This window comes from Mytilus edulis, chromosome 5 (genome assembly GCF_963676685.1).
Source record: "Mytilus edulis chromosome 5, xbMytEdul2.2, whole genome shotgun sequence".
In the NCBI taxonomy this organism is placed as follows: Eukaryota; Metazoa; Mollusca; class Bivalvia; order Mytilida; family Mytilidae; genus Mytilus; species Mytilus edulis.
In genome coordinates this window covers 46,507,809-46,534,606 of record NC_092348.1, presented here as the reverse complement: position 1 = coordinate 46,534,606, position 26,798 = coordinate 46,507,809, and the positions used below count along the sequence as shown (strand labels likewise).

Below are 26,798 nucleotides of genomic sequence, written 5' to 3'. Positions count from 1 at the left end.
TCTGCCCTTTGTTTATGTGTCTCAAGAAAAAATTCCAAAAAATGGGTAACAATTGTATCGAAAAGAGAAAAGCGTGTGCACCTTTTTATGTTAGGGCGTGTTTGCGTTTAATATTTTGTCTTGATATCGTACAAAGCAAAAATATTTCATACATCGTCTTGCTTCAGATTCTATCATTTTTATTTATATATCAAAGCTACAGGTTGACTTTATAGCATAAAAAAATCACAGTACTAAAAGATGAAATATATGGGTCAAGTGAAATACCTATCCAATGAATCACAAAAGCAGAATAGGTGTTTTCGAATAGATATTTTTTTACTAAAAGTACTTGACAATTTTTTCGTGTGTAATAACTAGGGTTTATCATGTTTATAGTCTTCAACCACTAAAAAAATCTAGTCTGCCCTTCCACGAAATATTTAATTAGAATTTTTTTTAAATGTTTATGAATTTTTCGAAAATTCCACCTGACAACGGATCAGACAATAGTTTTAAGTTGAATCAATGCCGACACGATCATTAACTGATGTTCATTAGCTAGTAGATACATTTGTTTTTTAAGATACAACTTACATATAAGGATCGTAATGTTGCACTGTGGATAAATTTATCGGTTTCCAAGAGCAAAATTGGCAGCGCGTCATCTCTACAATGGCTTCCATTTCTATGATTGGTAAAAATGAACTGACGTAATGGGGAGATAATTTTGACAAAGTAACATCCTGACTGGTGAGACCGATAATCAGCATTGTTTTTAACTGACTGTGATCCTAACAAGTGTCATCCGGTGTAATAACTTATAGTTACATAAACAACAGTACTAGCCAAACCCGTAAGCTGATACATACACACTTTATTTTTTATATGGTCACATTCTTTTTTATACATGTTACAAGTATAAGTATCTCATTGGTGTTTACTTTGCATCAATACCTATATGGGGTATGTCATTGGTTCTCATGAGCTCTAAGGGACGACATCAAAAGATCGATGTAGGATAAAAAACTTAAATCAAATAGTTTGGGGTGGGGGGGGGGGGGGGGGGGGTCAACATTGCTGCAAGTTTTGTTAATCTAAAATCGATTTTACATATACATGTATCCCTATTGGTCAATCAATTTTTCCAAAATTAAGTTAAGAGGGGGGGGGGGTGTGGGGGTCAGTGAAAAAACTATGAATTAAGTTTTTTATCCTTCATTGAACTTTTGATGTCGTCCCTAATGAATTTGGGTCTGTGCAAAGAAATATTTTAAATGATCTTAAATCCAATACATGAACTAGATCAGAGTACATGTAAATGACTCATTGAAATGATTATAAGTTACCTTTATATTTTAGAAAATCAGAAAATATCTTATGATTAACAATTCACAAGAGTCATATTGGACTGACAGACTCACCACAAGAAAATGTAACACTTATATATATTTTATAAAACAATAAAATAAAAATACCTCAGCAGTATAAAAAAAGAAGATAAGTATTTCATATTTCCATGTGTACTATTCTATTATAATATTGTAACCAAAATGAATATTTTCAGAACCAGATGAGAACATGGCAAGTGGTGGTGATGAAGGAGAGAACCCCTTTCAAAGAACCAGTGCCACAATATTGAACAGTATCAACAGTGAACATGATGAAGCTAATGAAGATGAAAAAAACCAGACTTATGATAATGGAAAACACCAAGCACCTAGATCAACTTGTTCCAACAATCAGAAAATTAATGCAATCCCCGGAGGAGAAAAACAAGGTACATTTGTATTTTTATTAACAATTGACTATCAACAATGATCAATGCCTATCAATGAAATACATGTAACTATTAAATACAAGGTCCAGGAATATATCATCTTCATGGAATTACAGTATTCAGTCATATATATAGAAATGTTTGCACCTGTCCTAAGTCAATGCAAGTCAGGAATCTGATGTACAGTAGTTGTTGTTTGTTTATGTAATTTATACGTGTTTCTCGTTTCTCGTTTTTTATGTAGATTAGACCGTTGGTTTTCCCGTTTGAATGGTTTTACACTAGTAATTTTGGGGCCCTTTATCAGTTTATAGCTTGTTGTTCGGTGTGAGCCAAGGCTCTGTGTTGAAGGCCGTACATTGACCTATAATGGTTTACTTTTATAAATTAATTAAAACATAGGGATAAAATACAAGTGCTGTCTATTAAGAAACGCTATGAATAACGAAAACCTGATGTGAAAAACGTGTTTAATCTGACATCGCACTCGGACTTCTTTTAAAACGAGTTTTACTGTGTGTATGCTTCATATGTGTTTCTTTATTCTACATAGGCTAGAGGTATAGGGGGAGAGTTGGGATCTCACAAAACATGTTTAACCCTGCCGCATATTTGCACCTGTCCCAATTCAGGAACCTCTTGCCTTTGTTAGTCTTGTATATTTATTCTAATTTAATCTTATTTATATTTTTTGGAGTTTAGTGTGACGCCCATTTTCATTGAACTAGTACATAATTTTATTTAAGGGACAGCTGATACCACCTCCGGTTGCGTGATTTTCTCGAAGACCTATTGGTGGCCTTCCGATGTTGTCCCAAGTCAGGAGCCTCTGGCCTTTGGTAGTCTTGTATTATTTTAATTTTAGTTTCTTGTGTACAATTTGGAAATTAGTATGGCGTTCATTATCACTGAACTAGTATATATTTGTTTAGGGGCCAGTTGAAGGACGCCTCCGGGTGCAGAAATTTTTCGCTACATTGAAGACCTGTTGGTGACCTTCTGCTGTTGTTTTTTCTATGGTCGGGTTGTTGTCTCTTTGGCACATTCCCCATTTCCATTCTCAATTTTATGCTCTTTGGTCGGGTTGTTGTCTTTTTGACATACTCCCCGTTTTCATTCTTAATTTTATTAGAATGTTCTCCTAATGTCTATTCACGTAAAAAATAGTCAATGACTTCTTACAGGAGTTTTCAACCTTATGTGACGAATTTCTCACTTGCATGTTCGCCTGTTATATTGAAATATATTGTAAATAGATCAAACTTTTAATAGCAAAAATTACCAGCAAGACAAGATCTCTTGGTTTTCATAGTCCTTTATTTTCCCCATTAAACTCTGTCTATTAATATACAAGTTTCTTTCCGTTTCCGTTCCGTTTTCCGTTTCCGCCGTTTAGCAACACCCATCATACTAAACTCCAAATTATAAACAAGAAACTTAAATTAAACATCTTATATACAAGACTAATCAGTATTGGAATATTTTTTGAAATATGGTTCCGGAAGCTTGTAAACAGTTTTAAATGTGCACCCGTTGGGTTGAAATAAAAATTAATTCAGACCCCGATACATATTTTTATTTCAAGTCCTTTTATCAAAAAAACTTTCTTGAAATTTACAATCACACAAATCATTAAATAAAACCCGGTCAGTGGCCAACAATAAATGAATAATTAACAAATTAAACAAAACTTACCTAAGTTGTAGTATGATGTTAATTTGGTAAGGTGAACAGATGATCACATGATGCAAATCAGACTTCAGAGTGGAGAAAGTCAGGAACTGAAACTTCCATAATGACATGAATGAGGGTGGGCACAAATCACAACTCGGGCGGGCATGTGATTCTGGTAGATTGGACCTTACCAAATTAACATCAAACTACAACTTAGGTAAGCTTTGTTTAATTTGTTAATTTAGTAAGTCCAATCTACCTATAGAATCACATGAGTCTTTAAAGTTCAGTTCTGCACTTTCAGTCAAAATCTTTGTTAAGTAGTAACAGTTATACTATAAACACTACATATTTCACTACTTGGAAAACACTACTAATTCTAAATTTCAGAAATTATATACATCCTTATATACACAAACTATCTTATTTTCTCTTGGCCAATAAGATTTCTTTACTGAAGGAGCTGTCATTAGTAATTGGTCTTTGATAAAATTTTCTAAACACACTATCTTTCCTCCATCCAGCTGTGCGAAGAATTGTAGCTATTGGAATTCGTCCATTAACATAGGAAGTAGCAGCTCCTCTAGTACTATGAGGTGTAAAGATTGTCATATCTATTCCAGCCAGAATTAAAACTTGTTTAATCCATTTAGCAATGGTACCCTTTTTTACAGGTTTATACGGTTTTTGGAAACTCAAAAACAATTGAGTGTTATTAAATCTCAATTTATTTGTGCGTTCTAAATATTCATGTAATGTATGAACCACACAAATCCTAAAATCTGGCTGAAATGCTTCTATAAATATGTTTGGTAACTGGTATCCAGGTCTAGTTTGCTTAAGCAAGTCTCCATATATCTAATTTTATCTGAGTATGTATCAAGATCCAAATTTCTAATATCTATTAAGAAAATACTCTGCATTCTTTGACCTGTTGTTAAAGATAATAACATTGCCAATTTAAATGTTAAGTTTTTTAATGTAATATCTTTCACTGGGTTCCAAGTCTTTAACAGACTTAACACAGTTTCCACATTCCAAGTACAATTATACCTAGGTAAAACCGGTTTCTTATTAAATATTCCCTTCATAAATTGTTTAACATAAAAATGTTTTCCAATTTGCACATTAGTAATAAGGTAAACAAAACTAGATACTGCTGATTTAGCAGTATTATCAGCACTATATCCTAAGCCGTTCAGATGCAATTCTAACAAACATTTTAATACACTATTTACAGATGGATCAAATCGCTCCGTTTTTTCTTTGTCACAAAAAAGCAGCCACTTTTTGATATATGTCCCATACTGTTTTTTGGTAGAATCTCTCCATGAATTGATGATGATGTCGGTAGCCTCTGCTGATACTCCTCCCTCACACATTTTATTCCGGAGATCTTGAAAGCCGCCAATATCATGTTTTTCAAAGGATGAGTTTGATTTGTTTTTGGGATTCGTCAGAATTGTTTCCACTTTTGGCAAAATATATGGTTGATCGCAAATCATTTGTAGTAGCTGCGGAAACCAAGGCTGTGTTGAAAATAAAGGTGCTATAACTAATGCGGTTGCTTTTTCCTGACAAATTTTCTGTAACACTGCACTGATCACACTGAAAGGAGGGAATATATAAGCATAAAATGTATTCCAAATTAAAGAGAATGCATTAACAGCCAAAACATTCACATCAGGGCCAAAGGATACATATTGGTCTAATCTATGGTTATGTTTTGATGCAAATAAATCAATGTCACATGGACCAAGTTTATTCATTATACACTCAAAATTACTATCAATAATCATCCATTCCATATCTGAATTAGACTTGTGTCTGCTTAACGCATCGGCTTTTATATTTAACTTTCCTGGTAGATGAAATACACTAAGCCAAATTTGTCTATGTATATACACAACAACCATATCTCTTTAGCTAAATTATTTTACTCCTCTTTTCTTCCTCCCATTTTATTCAAATACTTAATAGTAGTTTTATTATCAAGAAATAATTGTACATGTTCATTCCGAGTTCTGCCACAAAAGGCTTTTAATGCAAGAAACGCTGCTTTCAGTTCCAAAAAATTTATATGTTTATTACGTTCACTTAAACTCCAAACACCTGATTATGTAAGATTATTTGTTACATCAAGTGCTCCATATCCTAACATACTACTGTCAGATTCAATTTTTCTATCTGGTGGTTTAAAAACAATCGGTTTATAACTATCATGAATGTTTTCAGTCCACCAGTTTATACATTGTTTACTCTCATTTGATAATATAATCCTAGCATCAAAATTTCCTTTATTCAATTTTAATTCAACATCCTTTTGTATTTCTAAAGTTTTGTAAAAAAACTGGTGCATATAAGACACCATGTTCACTAGCAACTAACTTTCCAATTCACTGTGCAAATTCACGTATAGTAACAAAACACTTCCTGTATAATTCCACAATATTTGCAACTTTCTTTGGTGCTAGTTTCACTACCATGCTCACAGAGACTATACTGAATCCTAAAAACACAATGTTTTCAGCAGGCACAACAACTGATTTTTCTTTATGTATCGTAAATCCAAGGCTATCCAACAATTTCATTGTTTCTTGAACATTATTTAGACATTCCTCATAAGTATCCCCTACCAATAAAATGTCATCAATATACGCACAATTAACATATCCTTCTTTCCTTAAAGAAGATAACACAGGTTTTAACAACTTTATGAAAATACGAGGAGCTGGTGATAAACCATTAGGCATAGCTGTAAACTGATATAATTGACCTTTCAATGTAAATCTCAAAAATTTTCTATCTTCCTTTTTTATTCCTAAACTGTAATATGCATCTTTAATATCCAACTTTGCAAAAAAAAATTTATTTTTTACTAATTCTAATGCTGACTTGAAAGTTTCCATCTTGAAATGTTTATATTCCAAATGCTCATTCAGATTACTTAAATTTTATATTAATCTAAATGAACCATCAGCTTTGGGCCTAATAAAAATACTAGATAATACTTCCCCATGCTGATGAATTACAGGTTCAAAAACCTGTTTGTATAAAAATTTTGTTAACAGATTGTCGATAACTATCTGTTCACTGTCATTAAATTTAATTTCTCTCCGTGAACATTTACTACATGGTTCACATTCAAATTCCAAGTGATAACCTTGACATACAATATTCAAGAGGTCCCTATCACTTGTAATTGTTTTCCATGTCTCACTATACTGAGCTATTTTTCCAGCAACAAAGTTGTCAGTAGTATTATGCAGACAATTAAGATTTAATAATGTACATGTACTTACATTACTATTACTATGTGTGTCCATTTCTAATGGCCCAGATTCCCCTTTCCTTTCTTGTTGAAGGGTTTCTTCTGATCTCGTCATATCTGGGCTTTTTTGGCTAAAAAAAAAGGTTTTTAAAACCACTTTTCCCTTTGAAACTTCCATTGTCAGACTTAAAATTATCATTCCGAGAATGAGTGTCCTTAACTCCTGTTCCATGCACTTTTAACTTTCATTTTATTGCCCAATTTTGTACTATCATCTATTTCTTTCATCCGTTGTTCCAGATTTTCTCTGTCCCCAAATAAATAGTTCGGCGAAATTTTCTCATCTTCGTGGCTCAGAGCTAAATATTTTTTCTCTAAAGCTGGCGTTGGCAACTTCCTTCTTTGACTAGGCAGATCTCTATGACCATACAACAACAAATGTAGGGAGTCCAGGGATAGTTCAAACGTTTCTTCCGATTCTTCTGATGAGCTTTTCAACGACTTTTCCATCAACTGAACAACCGGTATCATCCCTTTAACAAGATACCCTTGTGTTCTTTGCAGGGATCTGTCATTATCTGTCACACGTTTAGATGTTTCCTTAGAACTCCACAGCACTTTATTCACTTTAGGAACCTCTAGAAATTCACAATTATCTGGCCGAACAAATTTGTCCACTAATTCCTGAACTTCTTTATTTTTATGATCTACGGCAGACTCCGCCCCTTGATTAACGATTTTAGCTATCTCCTCGTGTACCGGCGATCCTAATTTTGGTTTCTTAGACAAAATGTTCTCAACTTTTTTCATTTTTTCCATTTTTTCCATTTTCGTCGTAACTTTTATTCTTTTTTGCGGTGGTTCCTCCGCCATATTATCCTCCTCATCCTCCTGAGAAGACTCGTAGTCCCGTTCCGATTCCTCCTCCGACACACTGTCATAAAATGTATTCAGAGATTTGCCCCGTTTATTGTTTATCAACTGCATCGGCGCAATGAGCGCAATCGGATCAGCTGTTTTGGGGAGAACCACATTTTTAATTCAATTACGGATTTGGTTAGCTCATTAATAGCTTTCTGCTTTTCAAAATAAAGCTTTTGGTTGTTTATCAATTGCTCATTGTATTGAGCTAACAAATCTGGTCGCTGTTGATTAACTTCAACACTTGCAGTAAAAGGTACATAGTTAGGCTCCACCCCCTTTTTGTTTTTCTCAACTGTCGCTCGCTTCGAAACAGAATTTATACGGGTAGGCTGTGAAGATGATGGAGCTCCAGTATGAATCAACTGAAGAGAACCATTATCCTTCACCACTATTGCCTGGTCTTGGAAAACATTGCAATTTTCCACCACTGGATACAAAATAATAAATTCCTCTGCCATTGTTCGGAATTTCCTAAACACACGTGCCCTCTCTATCAGCGCAAACACATTTAACAAAGAAAATTGTTTACAAACCTAATTTCATGTCAAATGAAAATTATGGATAACATCACTATAGTAAAACTTTCAAACTACGAACAATTCCTGACTATCCAAACACTAAGGGAGCTACCATTTGATTTTTATGGGGGGGGGGGGGGGGGGGGGGGGGGGGGGCTAGGATGAAATTTGAAAAAAATAGGCAGGACAGGAATTTTGAATTAAAAAAAAAGGCAGGATGAGACACTTGCAAAAAAAAAAAGTCAGGATGACAATTTGGGTAAAAAAAGTCAGGATAAACTAAAAAAAAAAAGGCAGGACCGAATAGAGTGAAAAATAAAAAGGCAGGACAGAGATTACAACTAAAATAAAATGCAGGACAAAATTTTTCATCCTAGCCCCCCCCATAAAAATCAAATGGTAGCTCCCTAACATATTTATGAAATTTTGAATTTTCGTCTCCTGAATAATTAGTCTAACTTTGCATAACAAAGGATCAACCTCGTTCTCATTTGCATCATGTGATCATCTGTTCACTCATGTCATTCTATAGGTAAATTGGACTTACTAAATCAGAATTTTTACATTTTAATATCATTTTGGTTCATGTCAATTTACACTTGGGTGTACAGGGATGGGTGTGTTATGTTTTTGAGTTAGACATAATGAACAGTTGAGATTTCCCAACTACATTCCACTATGAGCTGCTCATTCAAAAATAAATGTTGTCAACTCATCTAAATGCTTTGTAAAATAGAACACAATCATAAACGCTTATTATATATTTTGGTCACTGGACAAAATGCTGCAAGCATACTGTTTTACCCGTGTAACGGGTATAAGATTTTCAGTAAAAAATTAAACATTTATTTTTCATTACAAATTTTATTAAATACCTTTAGTAGTTGTTACTTTATCAAATAATACAAAAATCATTTTGCAGTTAGATTTAGCACTTTTTGTTTTTAGATTTCCTCTGAGTCGTTTTTTTCTTCATTTTACTTTTTATTAGCACTTTCTTGAATCTTTTGATTAACTCATTTATTAGATAATTGTTTTCCTGCTAAATTTCAATAATTCTAGTATATACATATTTGTCTCCTTTTTATCCACTTTTCTCCCTTCTCCCGCCCCTCCTCTCCCTTCTTCCACCCCTCTCTCCCATGCTCCCAATACCATGTCTAGGCCCTCAACAATATTAACATTTTCTGAATTCACCACTTTTTATGATGAAAACCTGGATAAACAGTTATATGTGGTATTAGTACTTTATTATTCTGTTTTAAAAAGCCAAATAGTATCATGACCAACTTCCAACGTAGTCAGAGATTACTTTGACGTCCAACGGCTGTTTTGCCAGACAAGCTGCGGCCCAGCTTGTCTGGCAAAACGGCCGTTGGACGTCAGAGTAATCTTGGACTACTTCCAATTGGGCTTGTTTATGTTATTCATGCCCACCGTCATTTTGCACCAAATTTATCAAATTTTGGAAGTCGTTTAGGATAATTCTCTAGAAAATATAGAGGGAAACCCCTGTTTATTTACTCAATTGGGGAAAAAGTATCATGTTTTTAGTATTTGATTGTAAAAATTATTTAATTAGCTTTCAATAAAAACAGGTTGAATGATTGAAATGATTTTAAAAATTATATTAAATATGTTATGAGGGAGACAACACTGTAAACATCCTGTGTTTTTGGCAGTGAAAATTGAAAATTTATCCACTTTAGCTTTTTAGCAGGAGACCGTACCCTGAAATGAAGTTTTTTTTTGAAAGGCCAGGTAAAAACTTATTTACTTATGTAAAATATGCATGAATTAAGTCTTCATGGGTATGCATGTACATGACCTGATTTCAGGTTTTTTTTTCTTCAAATTAGGCATTTTTTCCCCATATAAAAAGTACACTATATTTTTATTTCATTATAAACCAGAGAACCTGAGAACTGTGACCCACATTCTGATTCCAGTGATATCTAGTTTTCAGCTGTCAACATATATTTGTTCCACCTAACAGAAGTTCCACTGGAAACTTTGTTATAAACAATGTTATAATACCTATTCCTGTTGGGGAAAATAATTTCTATACCATAAAGTCCATTTATTGCATTAGGAACATATAATGTAATATTTATTCCTGTGGAAAGTGGAAATAATATTAATATTTTTTTCCTTTTGGAACATTTATTATGAAGGAACTTCTATTCCGTGACAATACAAGTGTCTTTATCAATCAGTCCACCACTAAGGGTCACTTATGCGTGGTCCCTCAAAATTTGACGCCCTAGAATAAAACTGTTGATTGCACCCTATGTATTGCCTTGTAATACTCATAGAGTGCGTGTTTTTATATATATATTAAATATCTAAAAATACACTAAAGTGAAATTGAATGTTTCATATATTGCTATGTGTAGTTAATAAATTTATCTTTGATCATGTTAATATATAGAACAAACTTAATATTTTCAGAAGCAGATGAAGACATGGGGGATGATAGAAATAGCAAAGATGAAAAAAAAAATTTGGCCCCTAGATCCAACAGTCGAGAAGAAATATCTGAAGGAGAAACAGAAGTCCAGTCAGAGTTTGATTTTTGTTGGACTGTTGTCTTGTTGTCAATCTCAATCTTACCTCTGCTCCTTTATCTTATAAGTGGTATGTTTTTCATTTCAGCAAAAATTTATGCTACCATTTGATTTTTATGGGGGGGGGGGGGGGGGGGGGCTAGGATGAAATTTGAAAAAAATAGGCAGGACAGGAGTTTTGAGTTAAAAAAAAAGGCAGGATGAGACACTTGCAAAAAAAAACGTCAGGACGACAATTTAGGTAAAAAAAAGTCAGGATAAACTAAAAAAAAAATGCATGACCGAAAAGAGTAAAAAATAAAAAGGCAGGACAGAGATTACAGCTAAAAAAAAATGCAGGACAAAATTTTTCATCCTAGCCCCCCCCATGAAAATCAAATGGTAGCTCCCTTTAAAAAGAAAAAAAGGAAAAAAATTGTTGAAAAGAAAAACAACAGTACATTAATATATAGTGCATCAGAGCAGTGTTTCAACTTTCTGTGTGTCATTATGCCATTATGTATCTAAAACTTAATCCTAACAAAATTCACAACACCTCTTCATTTATTGAAGTTTGCAGAAATCACAACCCAAAAATTATTTCATAGGCATTTCAACTAAATTTTCAAAACGTTTGTATTAATTGTAATAGCTAGAAATAGCCAGGGGACATAAAATACAAGGTGTCAGTCCATTTTTCCACTCTTGTTAGTGCTCTCGCACTTCTGGTAGATTTATATGAAACTTATATCATAGGTTAAGATTAACAATATCTTGGTTGAGTTCGAAAAATCGTGCGGATAAACTAATTTTTAAAGAATTATATCTCTAGGAAACATTAATGGTCTCAAAAATTGCATCATAAGCGTCCTCATGCCAAGAATTCACGCCCGATTTTTATGAAACTTAAATCATAGGTTTATATAAGCAATGTAAAAATTAAGTGCTGATCAATTATTTTCATAACAGTTATGCCCCTTGGAAACATTATTTATATGGAAAATTGCATTGTTAACACATACTCTCTTACATACAATTCTAGCCAACTTTTTGTTGAGCCTGCGACTTTTGTCGCAGAAAGCTTGACATAGGGATAGTGATCCAGTGGCGACAGTGGCATTAGCTAACATCTTAAAAGCTTAATATTTTAGAAGGTGGAAGACCTGGATGCTCCATCCTTTGTATATAGATGCCTCATGTTGCGAAATTTCCATCTGTCACATGTCCATTGTCCTTGACCTCATTTTCATGATTCAGTGACTACTTGAAAAAAAAGGTTAATTTTTTTTGTTATGTTAATTTCTCTCTTTTTTTTAAAACTATAAGCAATAGGTCAACTATATTTAAAGTATTGAATTATTGTATGGTGTACATGTATTTCTCGTTTGGTTAATGTGACCTTGACTTCATTTTCTTTGATCATGTTTTTGTTAAGTTTTCTACTTCGTCAAAATTATCTCCCCATTATGCCAGTTTGCTTTTACAATAGTTAAAATGGAAGCCATTGCAGGGATGACACGCTGCCAATTAAGCTCTTGAAAAAACAATCAATTTATCTACATTATAAGCACTGATTATGATCCTTATATGCCAGTTGTATTTTAAAAGACAAAACTATCTAATAGCTAATGAACATCATCTAATGTACTTGTGTGCATTCAGTCTCCTTAAAACTAATGTTGGAGCCGTTGTCAGGTGGAATTTTAGAAATTCATAATTTAAAAAAAATTCTAGTGCTATATTTCGTGAAAGACTAAAACTTTTCAGTGGTTATAGAATATAAAGTTGATTGAGTATAACCCCTAGATATCACACAAAAAAATTAAGTTTTTTCGAAGTTATGCATTTTTAAGATCAAATTTAAAAGTCTATCGTCAAGTACTTCGTTTAAAATTTGCTATTCGAACACACCTACCCTGTTTTTGTGATTCATTAGAAAGGTATTTCACTTGACCCATATATTCCATTTTTTTAGAACTGAATTTTCTATGTTATAAAGTCAACCTGTAGCCTTGATATACAAAAATGATAGAATCTGAAGCGAGATTATATATTAAATACTTTTGCTTTTTAAGTTTTCAAGACAAAATATTCAACTCAAACACGCCCTAACTTAATAAGGTGCACATTTTCTCTTTTCGATGCAAAGATCTTTGATTTTTTATGCCCCACCTACGATAGTAGAGGGGCATTATGTTTTCTGGTCTGTGCGTCCGTTCGTCCGTCTGTCCCGCTCCAGGTTAAAGTTTTTGGTCAAGGTAGTTTCTGATGAAGTTGAAGTCCAATCGACTTCAAACTTAGTACACATGTTCCCTATGATATGATCTTTCTAATTTTAATGGCAAATTAGAGTTTTTACCCCAATTTCACGGTCCACTGAACATGGAAAATGATAGTGCGAGTGGGGCATTCGTGTACTGAGGACACATTCTTGTTTGGTTCTATTTCAACTGGGTTTCCGCCTGGCAGTAAAACTTTATATTTAGGACTATCATAATAATATCAATGGTTAGTAAAGAAGGCGAGACATTTCAGGGTGTGCACTCTTGTTTACCTTCATTTCAAACAAGCAATTTTTTAAACAATAGGTTTGAAATAAAACATCATTGAGGAAAAATTCTGTGTGTGATTTTCAACTCTTTTTAGCACTTTACCTGTTATATCATTTTGATTGAGAAATATTTAAATTAAAAAAGAATATACCATGTTCAGGAACAAATTCAGGGCTGTATAATGCTTCAATGTATTCTCCATAATTGCCCCAACTATGCAGGGTTCTACCTCTGCAATGGAATCAAGCTGCACCCAATGAAACATTTTATATTTCTTGGCTCTATACACATGACCCTTTGTTAATATTCGGACATCATTCAAATAATTTTAAATACATGAACATATATTTTCATTTCAGATGCAAACATTTCTACAATTGAATCAACAGATATATCTTTGTCCAGCTATCATGGTGAGTTTGCATAAAACATTGTTTTAAAATATTTAATTGAACTGATTTCCTATACAAAAAAATTTGCTGTATAGTCAGTTTTTAGCTTAGTTGACTGTGAGACAAAATATTGTTTTATGGGAATAAACAAAATATTGTATCATTGGAATAAACAAAATGACAAGCTTTTTTGCCCTTGTTTAATTCATGCAATTGACATGATTTACACAAGAGCAAAGAAATAAATGTTACTCCTGATGTAACCTTGTCTGACTTCAGTTTACCAACTTCAGTTAAACTGAAGTCTGAGATTACTATGACACAGAGATTGGTCACTTGTGATATCCTATATGAAAACCATTAAATGTATTTTATTAATATGTCCTACTGTTACACCACATCTTCTGTTTGGGGAGAGGTAGGCACCCACAAACATGTTTAGCTCCACAAAATTCTGTATTAGCCTGTCATGAATGAGAGACATACATATCTTACAGTGAATTAGTTGTCTCTGGACAGTATACAGAAGTTTGACAAAGTTCATGATAGCTGAAAAGCTTTAACTAGAATTCTAATTCAAACTTTTAATTTTAATTGATAGAAGAAAAAAATAATCAAATTTGTTTTTCATCTACCTTTGATTCTAATCAATCTTTAAATTAAACATCAATGAGCATGTAGAGGGAAACGTGTATGTAATATTCAACTCTTTTTAGCAACTTTTTTTTAATGATATCCATCTATTTTTGTATTTAATATAAAAAAGAAGATGTGGTATGATTGCCAATTAGACAACTGTCCACAAGAGAACAAAATGACACAGACATTAACAACTAAAGGTCACTGTATGGCCTTCAACAATGAGCAAAGCCCATACCGCATAGTCAGCTATAAAAGGCTGCGATAAGACAATGTAAAACAATTCAAACGAAAAAACTAACGGCCTTATTTGTATAAAAAAATGAACGAAAAACAAATATGTAACACATAAACAAACGACAACCATTGAATTACAGGATCCTGACTTGGGACAGGCACATACATAAATAATGTGGTGGGGTTAAACATGTTTCACTTGAAATCAAACTATGAATATTTGGAAATATTTTAATAAAAAAAAATTATACAAGGAATGAAGAAATTCAGAGCTGTACATGCTGTTTCAAGCTTGAATGTAGTGTTTATATATACTTGCCCAACTGTTCTTGGTTCTACCTCTGCTGTCCAAGCAAGCTATGCCCATTGGATCATCTTATATTTCTTGGCTCCATACATATAACCTTTTGTTTATATTCAGATATTGTTCAAATAATTATGTTAACATGAATATTTATTTTGATTTCAGATAGAACTAGGCCTTCAAGTTCATCTCACAGATGACTCCTCCTCAGAATTTTATTGTGAGTTTGAATCAAACAGTGTTTTAAAACGTTTAATCATACTGATTTGTTATATGAAACAACTTGCTGTTAAGTCAGTTCTTAACTTATTTCACTATGAGACAAAATATTGTTTAATGGGAATAAACAAACAAACAAGATTTGTTTGCCCTTGTTTAATTCATGCATTTGACATGTAACTGGCTGAATTCAGTTTATAATGAGGAATATTCTTTGAACTTAGGATACCAAATCATTGTTTGGGGTTGCCATTAACCTGTCATGTTATATTGGTATATCTGAGGAAGTAATCATTGTTTTGTTTTATTGCATTTTCTTGAGGGGTATTTCGGTATTGTTATTGTACAAAAAAAAGTCACAAAACATTACAATCATTTCCCCCCTTCCAAATTATCAACACAAAATGTAAAGGCAGAAATTCTGAATGAGATTGTTATCCTTTCCCTGATCATATTATTTTTTGTCAAGCCTGTGACTTCTGTAGCAGAAAGATCTAGCTAGGGAAAGCAAAGCAGCGGCAGCTGTATTAGCTATCTTCTTAAAAGCTGAATATTCCAAGAGGTGGAAGACCTGGCTCCTTCATTCTTTTATACATGTATATAGATGCCTTATGTAAAGAAATATGGCTGCATTAAGTGATGAATATTCTTTGAACTTAAGATACCAAAAATCTTTTATTGGATACCATTAAAACTGGCATGTTATTGACATACCAGGGGAAGAAAGCATTTCTGTGTTGTTTTGGCATTAGCTTATAAAGCAAATTACCATTTATTTTGAAGGGGATTTTAGATTTGCTTTGAACAAAAAAACATTCAAAATTGCAATATTTGCCTTTTTATGAGGTATTTCATTTCTCTCTTTCCCATGCAGGGGCAACACATAATGTAAAGAAAAATTCTGATAGATACTACTTTTGTTTCCTTTCCCTGTCATATTGTTTTTCTGAAAAGTTAGAATCAGATTGTTGTCGAGCCTGCAACATTTGTCTTAGAAAGCTTAACATACTTATAATAGGGATAGGGATCCAGCATTGTAGACTATCCAGCCATTGTTGCCGCACCGTTTACTAACTTCTTAAAAGATTTATATTTTAGAAGGTGGAAGACCTTCATTCTTTTATAACATGTATGAATCAAGCTGCGCCCAATATCTAGAGAGGTTTATTTTTCTTGGATCCATAATCATTAAACACTACCTTTTGTTTATATTCATGATATTAGGACATTGGTAAAATAATGGTGAATAAAAGGAATATTTATTTTCATTTCAGATGGAAATCGCATCCCATTTGTATTTCAACCAATAGATGACTCAACATTGGGAAATCATGGTGAGTTTGCATAAAACAGTGTTTTAAAACATTTATTATAAATTGTACTGATTTCTTATACAAAATAATTTGCTGTAAAGTCAGTTCTTGACTTGATTAATTATGAAACAAAATATTGTTTTATGGGAATAACAAAATGGAAAGCAAGCTTGTCCTTGTTGAAAACATGCATTTAACATGTTATAGGCTGGATTGGTGATGAATATTCTTTAAACTTAAGATACCAAAAATCTTTTATTGGATACCATTAAAACTGGCATGTTATTGACATACCAGGGGAAGAAAGCATTGCTGTGTTGTTTTGGGATTAGCTTATAAAGCAAATTACCATTTATGTTGAAGGGGATTTTAGATTTGCTTTGAACAAAAAAACATTCAAAATTGCAATATTTGCCTTTTTATGAGGTATTTCATTTCTCTCTTTCCCATGCAGGGGCAACACATAATGTAAAGAAAAATTCTGATAGATACTACTTTTGTTTCCTTTCCCTGATCATATTGTTTTTCTGAAAAGTTAGAATCAGATTTTTGTCGAGCCTGCAACATTTGTCTTAGAAAGCTCAACATACTTATAACAGGGATAGGGATCCAGCATTGTAGATTATCCAGCCATTGTTGCCGCAGCGTTAACTAACTGCTTAAAAGATTTATATTTTAGAAGGTGGAAGACCTTCATTCTTTTATACATGTATATAGATGCCTTATGTTACGAAGTTTCAACTTTTCAGGGTTCTACCTCTGGAGTTGAATCAAGCTGCGCCCAATATCTAGAGAGGTTTATTTTTCTTGGATCCATAATCATTAAACACTACCTTTTGTTTATATTCATGATATTAGGACATTGGTAAAATAATGGTGAATAAAAGGAATATTTATTTTCATTTCAGATGGAAATCGCATCCCATTTGTATTTCAACCAATAGATGACTCAACATTGGGAAATCATGGTGAGTTTGCATAAAACAGTGTTTTAAAACATTTATTATAAATTGTACTGATTTCTTATACAAAATAATTTGCTGTAAAGTCAGTTCTTGACTTGATTAATTATGAAACAAAATATTGTTTTATGGGAATAACAAAATGGAAAGCAAGCTTGTCCTTGTTGAATACATGCATTTAACATGTTATAGGCTGGATTGGTGTGATGAATATTCTTTAAACTTAAGATACCAAAAATCTTTTTTTGGGTGCCATTAAAACTGGCATGTTATTGACATACCAGGGGAAGAAAGCATTACTGTGTTGTTTTGGCATTCACTTCTATTTAGCAAATTACCATTTACCTTGAAGGGGATCTTAGATTTGCTTTGTACAAAAAAATCATCAAAAATTGCAATATTTGCCATTTTATGAGGCAATTCATTTCTCTCTTTCCCATGTAATGCGGTGACAGAAGTGTAAAAAGTAGTATAGATTGCGAGTTTAATCTCCCCAAATAACACACGGCTAAAAATTGTCTTAACTTTAAAAAGACAAATATGTCTTCTTTATTTTTTGCCCTGTCGTAAGAATTTCTTATGGTCACATTTTTCGAAAAAGTCGTATTAATGACTAGTAGTATATTGGAGAGTTTCAACCGCCCTTTTTCAAAATGAAAAATTGTGTATGTTTGCTTACATTTAATTGAAATAGTTTTTTTTCTGAAGCTATTTTCATATGTCAAAATATTCTATTCAGTATTTTATTTTCATCTAATCTATAAAAATTTGCTAAGTTTGGACTGTTTAAAATTGAGGTAATTTTAATTGCAAATTCAGACATTGTCAGATGCAAACTTTAGTTTCTTCTTTCATGGTACACTGTAGTAATAAAAATTATCCCATAATATTTTAAGCATATAGTATTTCATAAAACTAATAACTGATAAAAACATGAAAAATTTAGGAACCCAAATATGAAAACAAATGTAAGAAATCAATGGAAAAAGAATGGAGTAAAAAAACTTCAATAACATGGAACTTAATCACTTGCCTTCTGTCACATTTTGTGTTTGATATGAAATTACTACCTTTTTTGCTATTATATACAAATATTTTCAATTGAAGTGCACTAATATATGGCACATACTTTGTTTGTATATGCTTATATTCTATGTTTTTTGTTATAAAACATAAAATATACTATTTTAGAAAAGTCTTATTGTAAAAATCAAAATAATTGACAGATAGTTTCAGTAAATATTCCTAGACATGTCAAGTCAGTTGAAACTTGCTCCTTTGAGTCCAAAGAAAAGACAAACGTCGTTATATTTTATGCAGTGCTTAATATGCAAAAAAAAACCTACTGAAATTTTGAGTCAATTTACCAGTATAGGGAAGTCAACTTTTGTATCTGCATTGAATAAAAGATTGGATGAGGTGAACATCAAGGTTTTTCATGGGATAGCTGTGAATTTGAAGAACTCCGTGCAGGATGTTTATCATCGTTCATGCTACAAAAGTTACACAAGTAAACATAGTTATCCCCCTTTTAGAGCAAGGAAGCTTCTTATCTGATATTTTATGACGACATACAATTATCGGACTGTTGTCCCTCAGTTTCGGGTGTTTGTACGCATTCTAGAATGCAGTTGTTCAACTTGAGTGCTTGTATATTTTGTTGCAACAACACATTTTAAAAAGATCAAAAACTACACAAGTTTGAATCAGATGAGCGTATTAAGAGGTTTTCTCAGTGTCAGATAAAGTTTAAGTTGAAATAGTTTCTCGTCCATCTTTTAAACTTCAAGCACTCTGTCATTCTGGTTGCATTACAAAAATTTGCTAAAAACGAAAAAAACTAAAACAACTCCAAACCTGTGGAAGCAGAAATCTCAGATCAAAGGTGTCATACCACCAATTAAAAGTCCCTATCTGTTCAACCAAATTTTACAATTTTCACAGCTTTCTAAATATTTTACCTTAAGTTTAACTTCATAGAAACCAGGTATATCCTGAATCGTACATGTATCAGCTTTCTACATGCCAATTTTCAACAGGTGTTTAAAATCATATAAAAAAGAAAAGGTCTTCTGAATAGAGGTACGACTAAAAATAACCCCTGGTTTTCTGGAAATCTTAAATTAGTATACTATGGAGTGCATTAATCCTCAATTTTGAATGCAAACTCATAAACAAGTAAATTTTAGCTCAAAAAGGTCTCAATCTATTTCTCTTTCACCAAAAGTTTCATTTCTGCCAATTTGTTGGTTAGTTTATTAAGTAAACAATGACATCAAATGTACTATTTTTTGTCCGAGTAGGCCTACTTTCACATACGTTCTAAATTTGAGGGAGTAATTGGTGGTATGACACCTCAAGATACTGCTTTTACTAATTTTATTTTGGTTATTGACAACGATCCAATGGTTAAAAAAAAAACATTCCTCATGACACTGTTACTCGATAAATATAGATCTTTTCTTCCTACTGATTCTAATTTAAAATATTCTACTTATAAAATGCAGTCTAAACTAATTGCTTTCTATAGAAACTCAGTTGTCAAACAACTTCAACAAGTTCAAGGCAAATCTAACATAATATTTAGTAGCAAAATAACTATTTGAGATGCCATATCAACTGCTAGTCAATTCAAAACTGACCTCAAAATCTCAATGTCAACTGTATTAATCACAAAAACGGACAGCAATCCATTCCGCTGCAAGTATACTTAGAAAAGACATCGAAAGTCTACAAATTTCCACAGAAGAATACCTAGCTTCGGATGAATTGTCTTTTGAATTGTCTTCATTCTTCAATTTAGTCAATGCCTTCGTATTTATTGCAATTTATTTTATGGTTAATAGATGATACTGCAGACAGCCAAGTCTATTCTTAGTAAATTGCACCAGAGAAATTGCGTAAATGCTTGGCAATTGTTGAGTCAATCATTTATGTGGCCAAATTTATTTTGTGGGTCCCTCAAACTAATTTATTAAGCAAAGTGTTTATTAGGAGTGGTATGATATATACCAATTCCTAGGGCATATATAATGAATAGATCCTTTGGCAGAGAATTTCCCTTCACCAATCAAAGAAGAAAATGTTACTATTGATGGAACCTTGTCTTGATCTAAAGGGGGCCACCTCCTTTATACAAGATGATAGGACATACTGCTGGAATAGGTCACCTTTTTACACTTGATGATATGTGAATAGCTCAGGAAAACTATTTAAAAAAGATGATAAGGTCAATAAACATGATAAAAGTTCCATAACGTAATCGTCTGTCATCTTTCTTGGTGTTCCCGTCTTTGTTTTTATCAACCAATTTTTCTCTTTTGACACTTTGGTATTCAACTCTTACATTACACACCACATGCATGAAACCCGGACAATATAGGAAAAAGTTACATTTTTACCTACCCAATATATGAAAAGGTATACATTTTTATGCCCCTACTGTAGCAGAGGGGACACTAAGTTTTACCATTGTCTGTCTGTACATACATACTTATGTACGAACCAAACTTGGTTTCCTTTCTCTAACTTTAGTTTGCCTCAACCAAATGTTATGAAACCTATACTCAATGCTTATTACCACAAAACACAGATTAAGTTTGTATAGTGGTAGCGTCACTATAACCGTTCTAGAGTTATGTCCCTTTATATCATTGATGAAAAATTTAAGCAAATAAATACTGGTGAATGATTCAGGCTCATGAGAGCCTCTTGTTTCAATTTTTGTCTTTTTTCTTGAAATTGTTAAAAGGTAGGGAGAAACTTTAAAAAAAAAAAAAAAGAAAAAGCAAGAATGACCAGCATGAAAAGATGTAGAAATAAGATAGACTTCCACTTGCTAAAATTAGATTCATAGACTAATTATTTAGAAGTTGGAATGTTTTGGGCTTCTTATATAAGTAATATAACCAAATAAATCACTTATTTATAACAGGGACAGTGGAAACAGTGAGTCTTAATGACAGTCTGGAGGTACCAGTTACACATCAGATTTCAAATACCATGAGTGATACACAAAGGCCTAATAATGTTATAAGATTGGGAAATACAGTACCGATACCTGAGAGAGACATCATTAATACCTGTATTGGACCTATGGAAATTGATGGTTTGTATGCTGTTTATCATCACACAAAAGATATTACTGTTATTGCTATGAAATGAAATGAATAGTTGCTAATTTTATAAAAAATTCTTTCAACCCAATAGTAAAATTAGTTAACTTTAATTACATGCACAGTATATTCATTGGACAATGTTGATCTACAATTTATTAACTTCAATGAAAATCAAAATTAATGTTCTGTTTCTTCTAATAATGGACTAGATGGAATAATATACATTTATTTCCCGTGCCTGAGGGAGATATGAAGATTTGTTCACCCAAGAATATTCATATTTCATGAGGGCTCTGCCCGAGGGAAATATGATTTTTCGAGGGTGAACAAATCTTCATATCTCCTGAGGCCAAGGGAAATTAATGTATTATTCCACTGCCTAAGCTTTGTATACTATCTGAACTTTAAATATTAGTTTGCATACCGGCATTTTTTCCGACTTATCCGCTTGTTTTTATTACTAAACACGACATATATATATTGATAAATAGTAAGGATAAACATTAATTATTTAATTAGTCCTTTTGTTTTAACGTCTGAAATAAATTTGAACATGATAATGATATTTGCTAAAGCTAATTAGAAAATAGGAAGTTCAAGACGTTATGTTCATAAACCGCGCGTAACGTTGCACGATTTAGTCCCGACATGTCAGAGAGGAATATGATACTCGAGTTGAATATGAAGTTTTCTTCGACGTCACATGTGAACGTTTCAACCAATGAAATGTTGATTTCGCTATCAAAATCAACATGCAGTGGAATAATTTAATTTAATTATGTTTTTTTAAAAGAGATAGGGCATACATTTATACTGCAACTAGTTGTGTTTATTTCCTTAATATAGTAACACAGCTAAATTGTGTGCAATGTCAATTTCATCATGGAACACTTTCTCCACAATCAGGGGTTCATTAAGGGATGATATTAAGATTGAAATTTGTGTTCCAATTTAAATAGCTATCAATGTATTAGTTTAAGTTGCAGTATAAAAACAATACTAGGTCAATGTCAGAAAAATATAAACTGTTTTGTACTTAGCTAAAAACTGTTAAAGGGCTCGCTAGAACCTCGCCCTTCCCAAGTTTCTTAGCCTCATACAAAAAAGTTTAAAATTTCTGACATTGACCTAATATTGTAAATTTATGTGACAGGAATCCAATGAAACAAGCACTGAAAGAACTTTGGAAGTCAACATACAGACACAAAATTCTCTTATTAACAGTGTATGATTCCCTAAAAGTATTTAGTTGATAACCTTAACTGACTTACAATTGAATTTAAATATCTACAAAAAACATTTTTTTCTCAAATCAAAGATAATTGGTACACAAAAAAAAAAAACAGTAAGCAATTGGGATTAAATGATACTGACATGATTATCAGTGTTTATCTTCAACATCATATGCAACTGTCTATTTTAAAACACATTTGAAATGCAACCCTAGCATAATTAAATATGTATTGATTCTTATAGTTTTTATATCTTAGAAATTCCAATTATGTGCAGCAACGATGGTGGAATTTCATCAGATACATGCACAATAGACAGCTTAATGATGAATTTGATGGTGGCAGTATTGGTGTATCCTGATTTGCCAAATACATTGATCAATTCGCAACATCAAATCCATAATGAGGTATCACAATGTTACATAATTCAGAATTAGGAGTTAGGCCTGTAGAAATTTGTGATTATTTTATGATTAGAGTATATTTTTGCAGTGTGTTAATATGCCCCCCAGTGTTCTCCCCAGAAATTTTGGATAGCATCACATTTGGTGTAAAAAAATATATTGTATTTTTTTCAATGTAATTTGTCTTGTCATGGCAATGCTCTATTTCCTTTATGTTTGTTATATACGTTATTATTTCATATCGGTTAAGAATAAGCTTCTATGATTGGATAAAAAGGGGCCACATGACATTCATTATTCTTCAGTAATAAATTCAATCGGTCATTAACAGAACAAAATGTACCATAAACCGGTCGTTAACAAACTTTTACATGATAATGACCGGTGGGGCATGGTTTCAGTCTGATAATGACCGTTGGGGCGTGGTTTCTCTGTTAATGACCGATGGGGCGTGGTTTTTATGTTTAGAAGAGAGATGTCCCTTTAATAATTTTCCTGTTTTCAATATATTTTTTATACGACCGCAAAATTTGAAAATTTTTTCGTCGTATATTGCTATCACGTTGGCGTCGGCGTCGTCGTCGTCCGGCGTCCGAATACTTTTAGTTTTCGCACTCTAACTTTAGTAAAAGTGAATGGAAATCTATGAAATTTTAACACAAGGTTTATGACCACAAAAGGAAGGTTGGTATTGATTTTGGGATTTTTGGTCCCAACATTTTAGGAATTAGGGGCCAAAAAGGGCCCAAATAAGCATTTTCTTGGTTTTCGCACTATAACTTTAGTTTAAGTTAATAGAAATCTATGAAATTTTGACACAAGGTTTATGACCACAAAAGAACGGTTGGGATTGATTTTGGGAGTTTAGGTTTCAACAGTTTAGGAATTAGGGGCCAAAAAAGGGCCCAAATAAGCATTATTCTTGGTTTTCGCACAATAACTTTAGTTTAAGTAAATAGAAATCAATGAAATTTAAACACAATGTTAATGACTACAAAAGGAAGGTTGGTATTGATTTTGGGAGTTTAGGTCCCAACAGTTTAGGAATTAGGGGTCAAAAAGGGACCCAAATAAGCATTTTTCTTGGTTTTCGCACCATAACGTTAGTATAAGTAAATAGAAATCTATGAAATTTAAACACAAGGTTTATGACCATAAAAGGAAGGTTGGTATTGATTTTGGGAGTTTTGGTCCCAACAGAATAAGGGGCCCAAAGGGTCCAAAATTAAACTTTGTTTGATTTCATCAAAATTGAATAATTGGGGTTCTTTGATATGCCGAATCTAACTGTCATGACTGTGTATGTAGATTCTTAACTTTTGGTCCTGTTTTCAAATTGGTCTACATTAAGGTCCAAAGGGTCCAAAATTAAACTTAGTTTGATTTTGACAAAAAATGAATCAGTTAGGTTCTTTGATATGCTGAATCTAAAAATGTACTTAGATTCTTGATTATTGGCCCAGTTTTCAAGTTGGTCCAAATCGGGGTCCAAAATTAAACTTTGTTTGATTTCATCAAAAATTGAATAAATGGGGTTCTTTGATATACCAAATCTAACTGTGTATGTAGATTCTTCATTTTTGGTCCTGTTTTCAAATTGGTCTACACTAAAGTCCAAAGGGTCCAAAATTAAACTTAGTCTGATTTCAACAAAAATTGAAATCTTGGGGTTCTTTGATATGCTGAATCCAAAGATGTACTTAGATTTTTTATTATGGGCCCAGTTTTCAAGTTGGTCCAAATCAGGATCTAAAATTATTATATTAAGTATTGTGCAATAGCAAGTCTTTTCAATTGCACAGTATTGCGCAATGGCAAGAAATATCTAATTGCACAATATTGTGAAATAGCAAATTTTTTTTTAATTAGAGTTATCTTTCTTTGTCCAGAATAGTAAGCAAGAAATATCTAATTGCAAAATATTGTGCAATAGCAAGATTTTTTTTTAATTGGAGTTATCTTTCTTTGTCCAGAATCAACTTAAATCTTTGTTATATACAATATAAAATGTATATTCACTTTTTACTACCAACTGATAAATTATAATAAATAACATTCAGTGATAACAAGCAGTTTTTTTTACATCTTAATATTTTATGATGTATTTAAATGAGTAGTTATTGTTGCAAACTCCATTAGAAATTTTAATTGAGATTAGTTTTGAAATAAGGGAAAGGGGGATATGATTAAAAAAATTGGGTTCAATTTTTATATGACCGCAAAATTTGAAAAATTTTTCGTCGTATATTGCTATCACGTTGGCGTCGGCGTCGGCGTCGTCGTCGTCGTCCGGCGTCCGAATACTTTTAGTTTTCGCACTCTAACTTTAGTAAAAGTGAATGGAAATCTATGAAATTTTAACACAAGGTTTATGACCACAAAAGGAAGGTTGGTATTGATTTTGGGAGTTTTGGTCCCAACATTTTAGGAATTAGGGGCCAAAAAGGGCCCAAATAAGCATTTTCTTGGTTTTCGCACTATAACTTTAGTTTAAGTTAATAGAAATCTATGAAATTTTGACACAAGGTTTATGACCACAAAAGAACGGTTGGGATTGATTTTGGGAGTTTAGGTTTCAACAGTTTAGGAATTAGGGGCCCAAATAGGGCCTAAATAAGCATTATTCTTGGTTTTCGCACAATAACTTTAGTGTAAGTATATAGAAATCAATGAAATTTAAACACAATGTTAATGACTACAAAAGGAAGGTTGGTATTGATTTTGGGAGTTTAGGTCCCAACAGTTTAGGAATTAGGGTCCAAAAAGGGACCCAAATAAGCATTTTTCTTGGTTTTCGCACCATAACGTTAGTATAAGTATATAGAAATCTATGAAATTTAAACACAAGGTTTATGACCATAAAAGGAAGGTTGGTATTGATTTTGGGAGTTTTGGTCCCAACAGAATAAGGGGCCCAAAGGGTCCAAAATTAAACTTTGTTTGATTTCATCAAAATTGAATAATTGGGGTTCTTTGATATGCCGAATCTAACTGTCATGACTGTGTATGTAGATTCTTAACTTTTGGTCCTGTTTTCAAATTGGTCTACATTAAGGTCCAAAGGGTCCAAAATTAAACTTAGTTTGATTTTGACAAAAAATGAATCAGTTAGGTTCTTTGATATGCTGAATCTAAAAATGTACTTAGATTCTTGATTATTGGCCCAGTTTTCAAGTTGGTCCAAATCGGGGTCCAAAATTAAACTTTGTTTGATTTCATCAAAAATTGAATAAATGGGGTTCTTTGATATACCAAATCTAACTGTGTATGTAGATTCTTCATTTTTGGTCCTGTTTTCAAATTGGTCTACACTAAAGTCCAAAGGGTCCAAAATTAAACTTAGTCTGATTTCAACAAAAATTGAAATCTTGGGGTTCTTTGATATGCTGAATCCAAAAATGTACTTAGATTTTTTATTATGGGCCAAGTTTTCAAGTTGGTCCAAATCAGGATCTAAAATTATTATATTAAGTATTGTGCAATAGCAAGTCTTTTCAATTGCACAGTATTGCACAATGGCAAGAAATATCTAATTGCACAATATTGTGAAATAGCAATTTTTTTTTTAATTAAAGTTATCTTTCTTTGTCCAGAATAGTAAGCAAGAAATATCTAATTGCAAAATATTGTGCAATAGCAAGATTTTTTTTTAATTGGAGTTATCTTTCTTTGTCCAGAATCAACTTAAATCTTTGTTATATACAATATACAATGTATATTCACTTTTTACTACC

General features: G+C 32.5%; 1 protein-coding gene across 1 annotated transcript; it reads left to right on the top strand.

Moving 5' to 3' along the window:
• The first annotated feature begins 1,552 nt into the window (after positions 1-1,552).
• LOC139525116 (uncharacterized) lies at positions 1,553-15,016 on the top strand. The gene is made up of 4 exons (XM_071320301.1): positions 1,553-1,759; positions 10,598-10,783; positions 13,604-13,657; positions 14,982-15,016. Exons 1-4 carry the CDS (start codon positions 1,561-1,563, stop codon positions 15,014-15,016), a joined length of 474 nt encoding a protein of 157 aa, XP_071176402.1. The 5' UTR covers positions 1,553-1,560.
• The last annotated feature ends 11,782 nt before the right edge of the window (positions 15,017-26,798 follow it).

What these genes read in the sequence shown, in the direction of transcription:
- LOC139525116 (XM_071320301.1), top strand. Translation starts at nt 1,561, where the DNA reads ATGGCAAGTGGTGGTGATGAAGGAGAGAACCCCTTTCAAAGAACCAGT. An exon ending in GCTCCTTTATCTTATAAGTG is followed by an intron (nt 10,784 to 13,603) that starts GTATGTTTTTCA and finishes TTTTCATTTCAG; the next exon opens with ATGCAAACATTTCTACAATT. An exon ending in ATCTTTGTCCAGCTATCATG is followed by an intron (nt 13,658 to 14,981) that starts GTGAGTTTGCAT and finishes TTTTGATTTCAG; the next exon opens with ATAGAACTAGGCCTTCAAGT.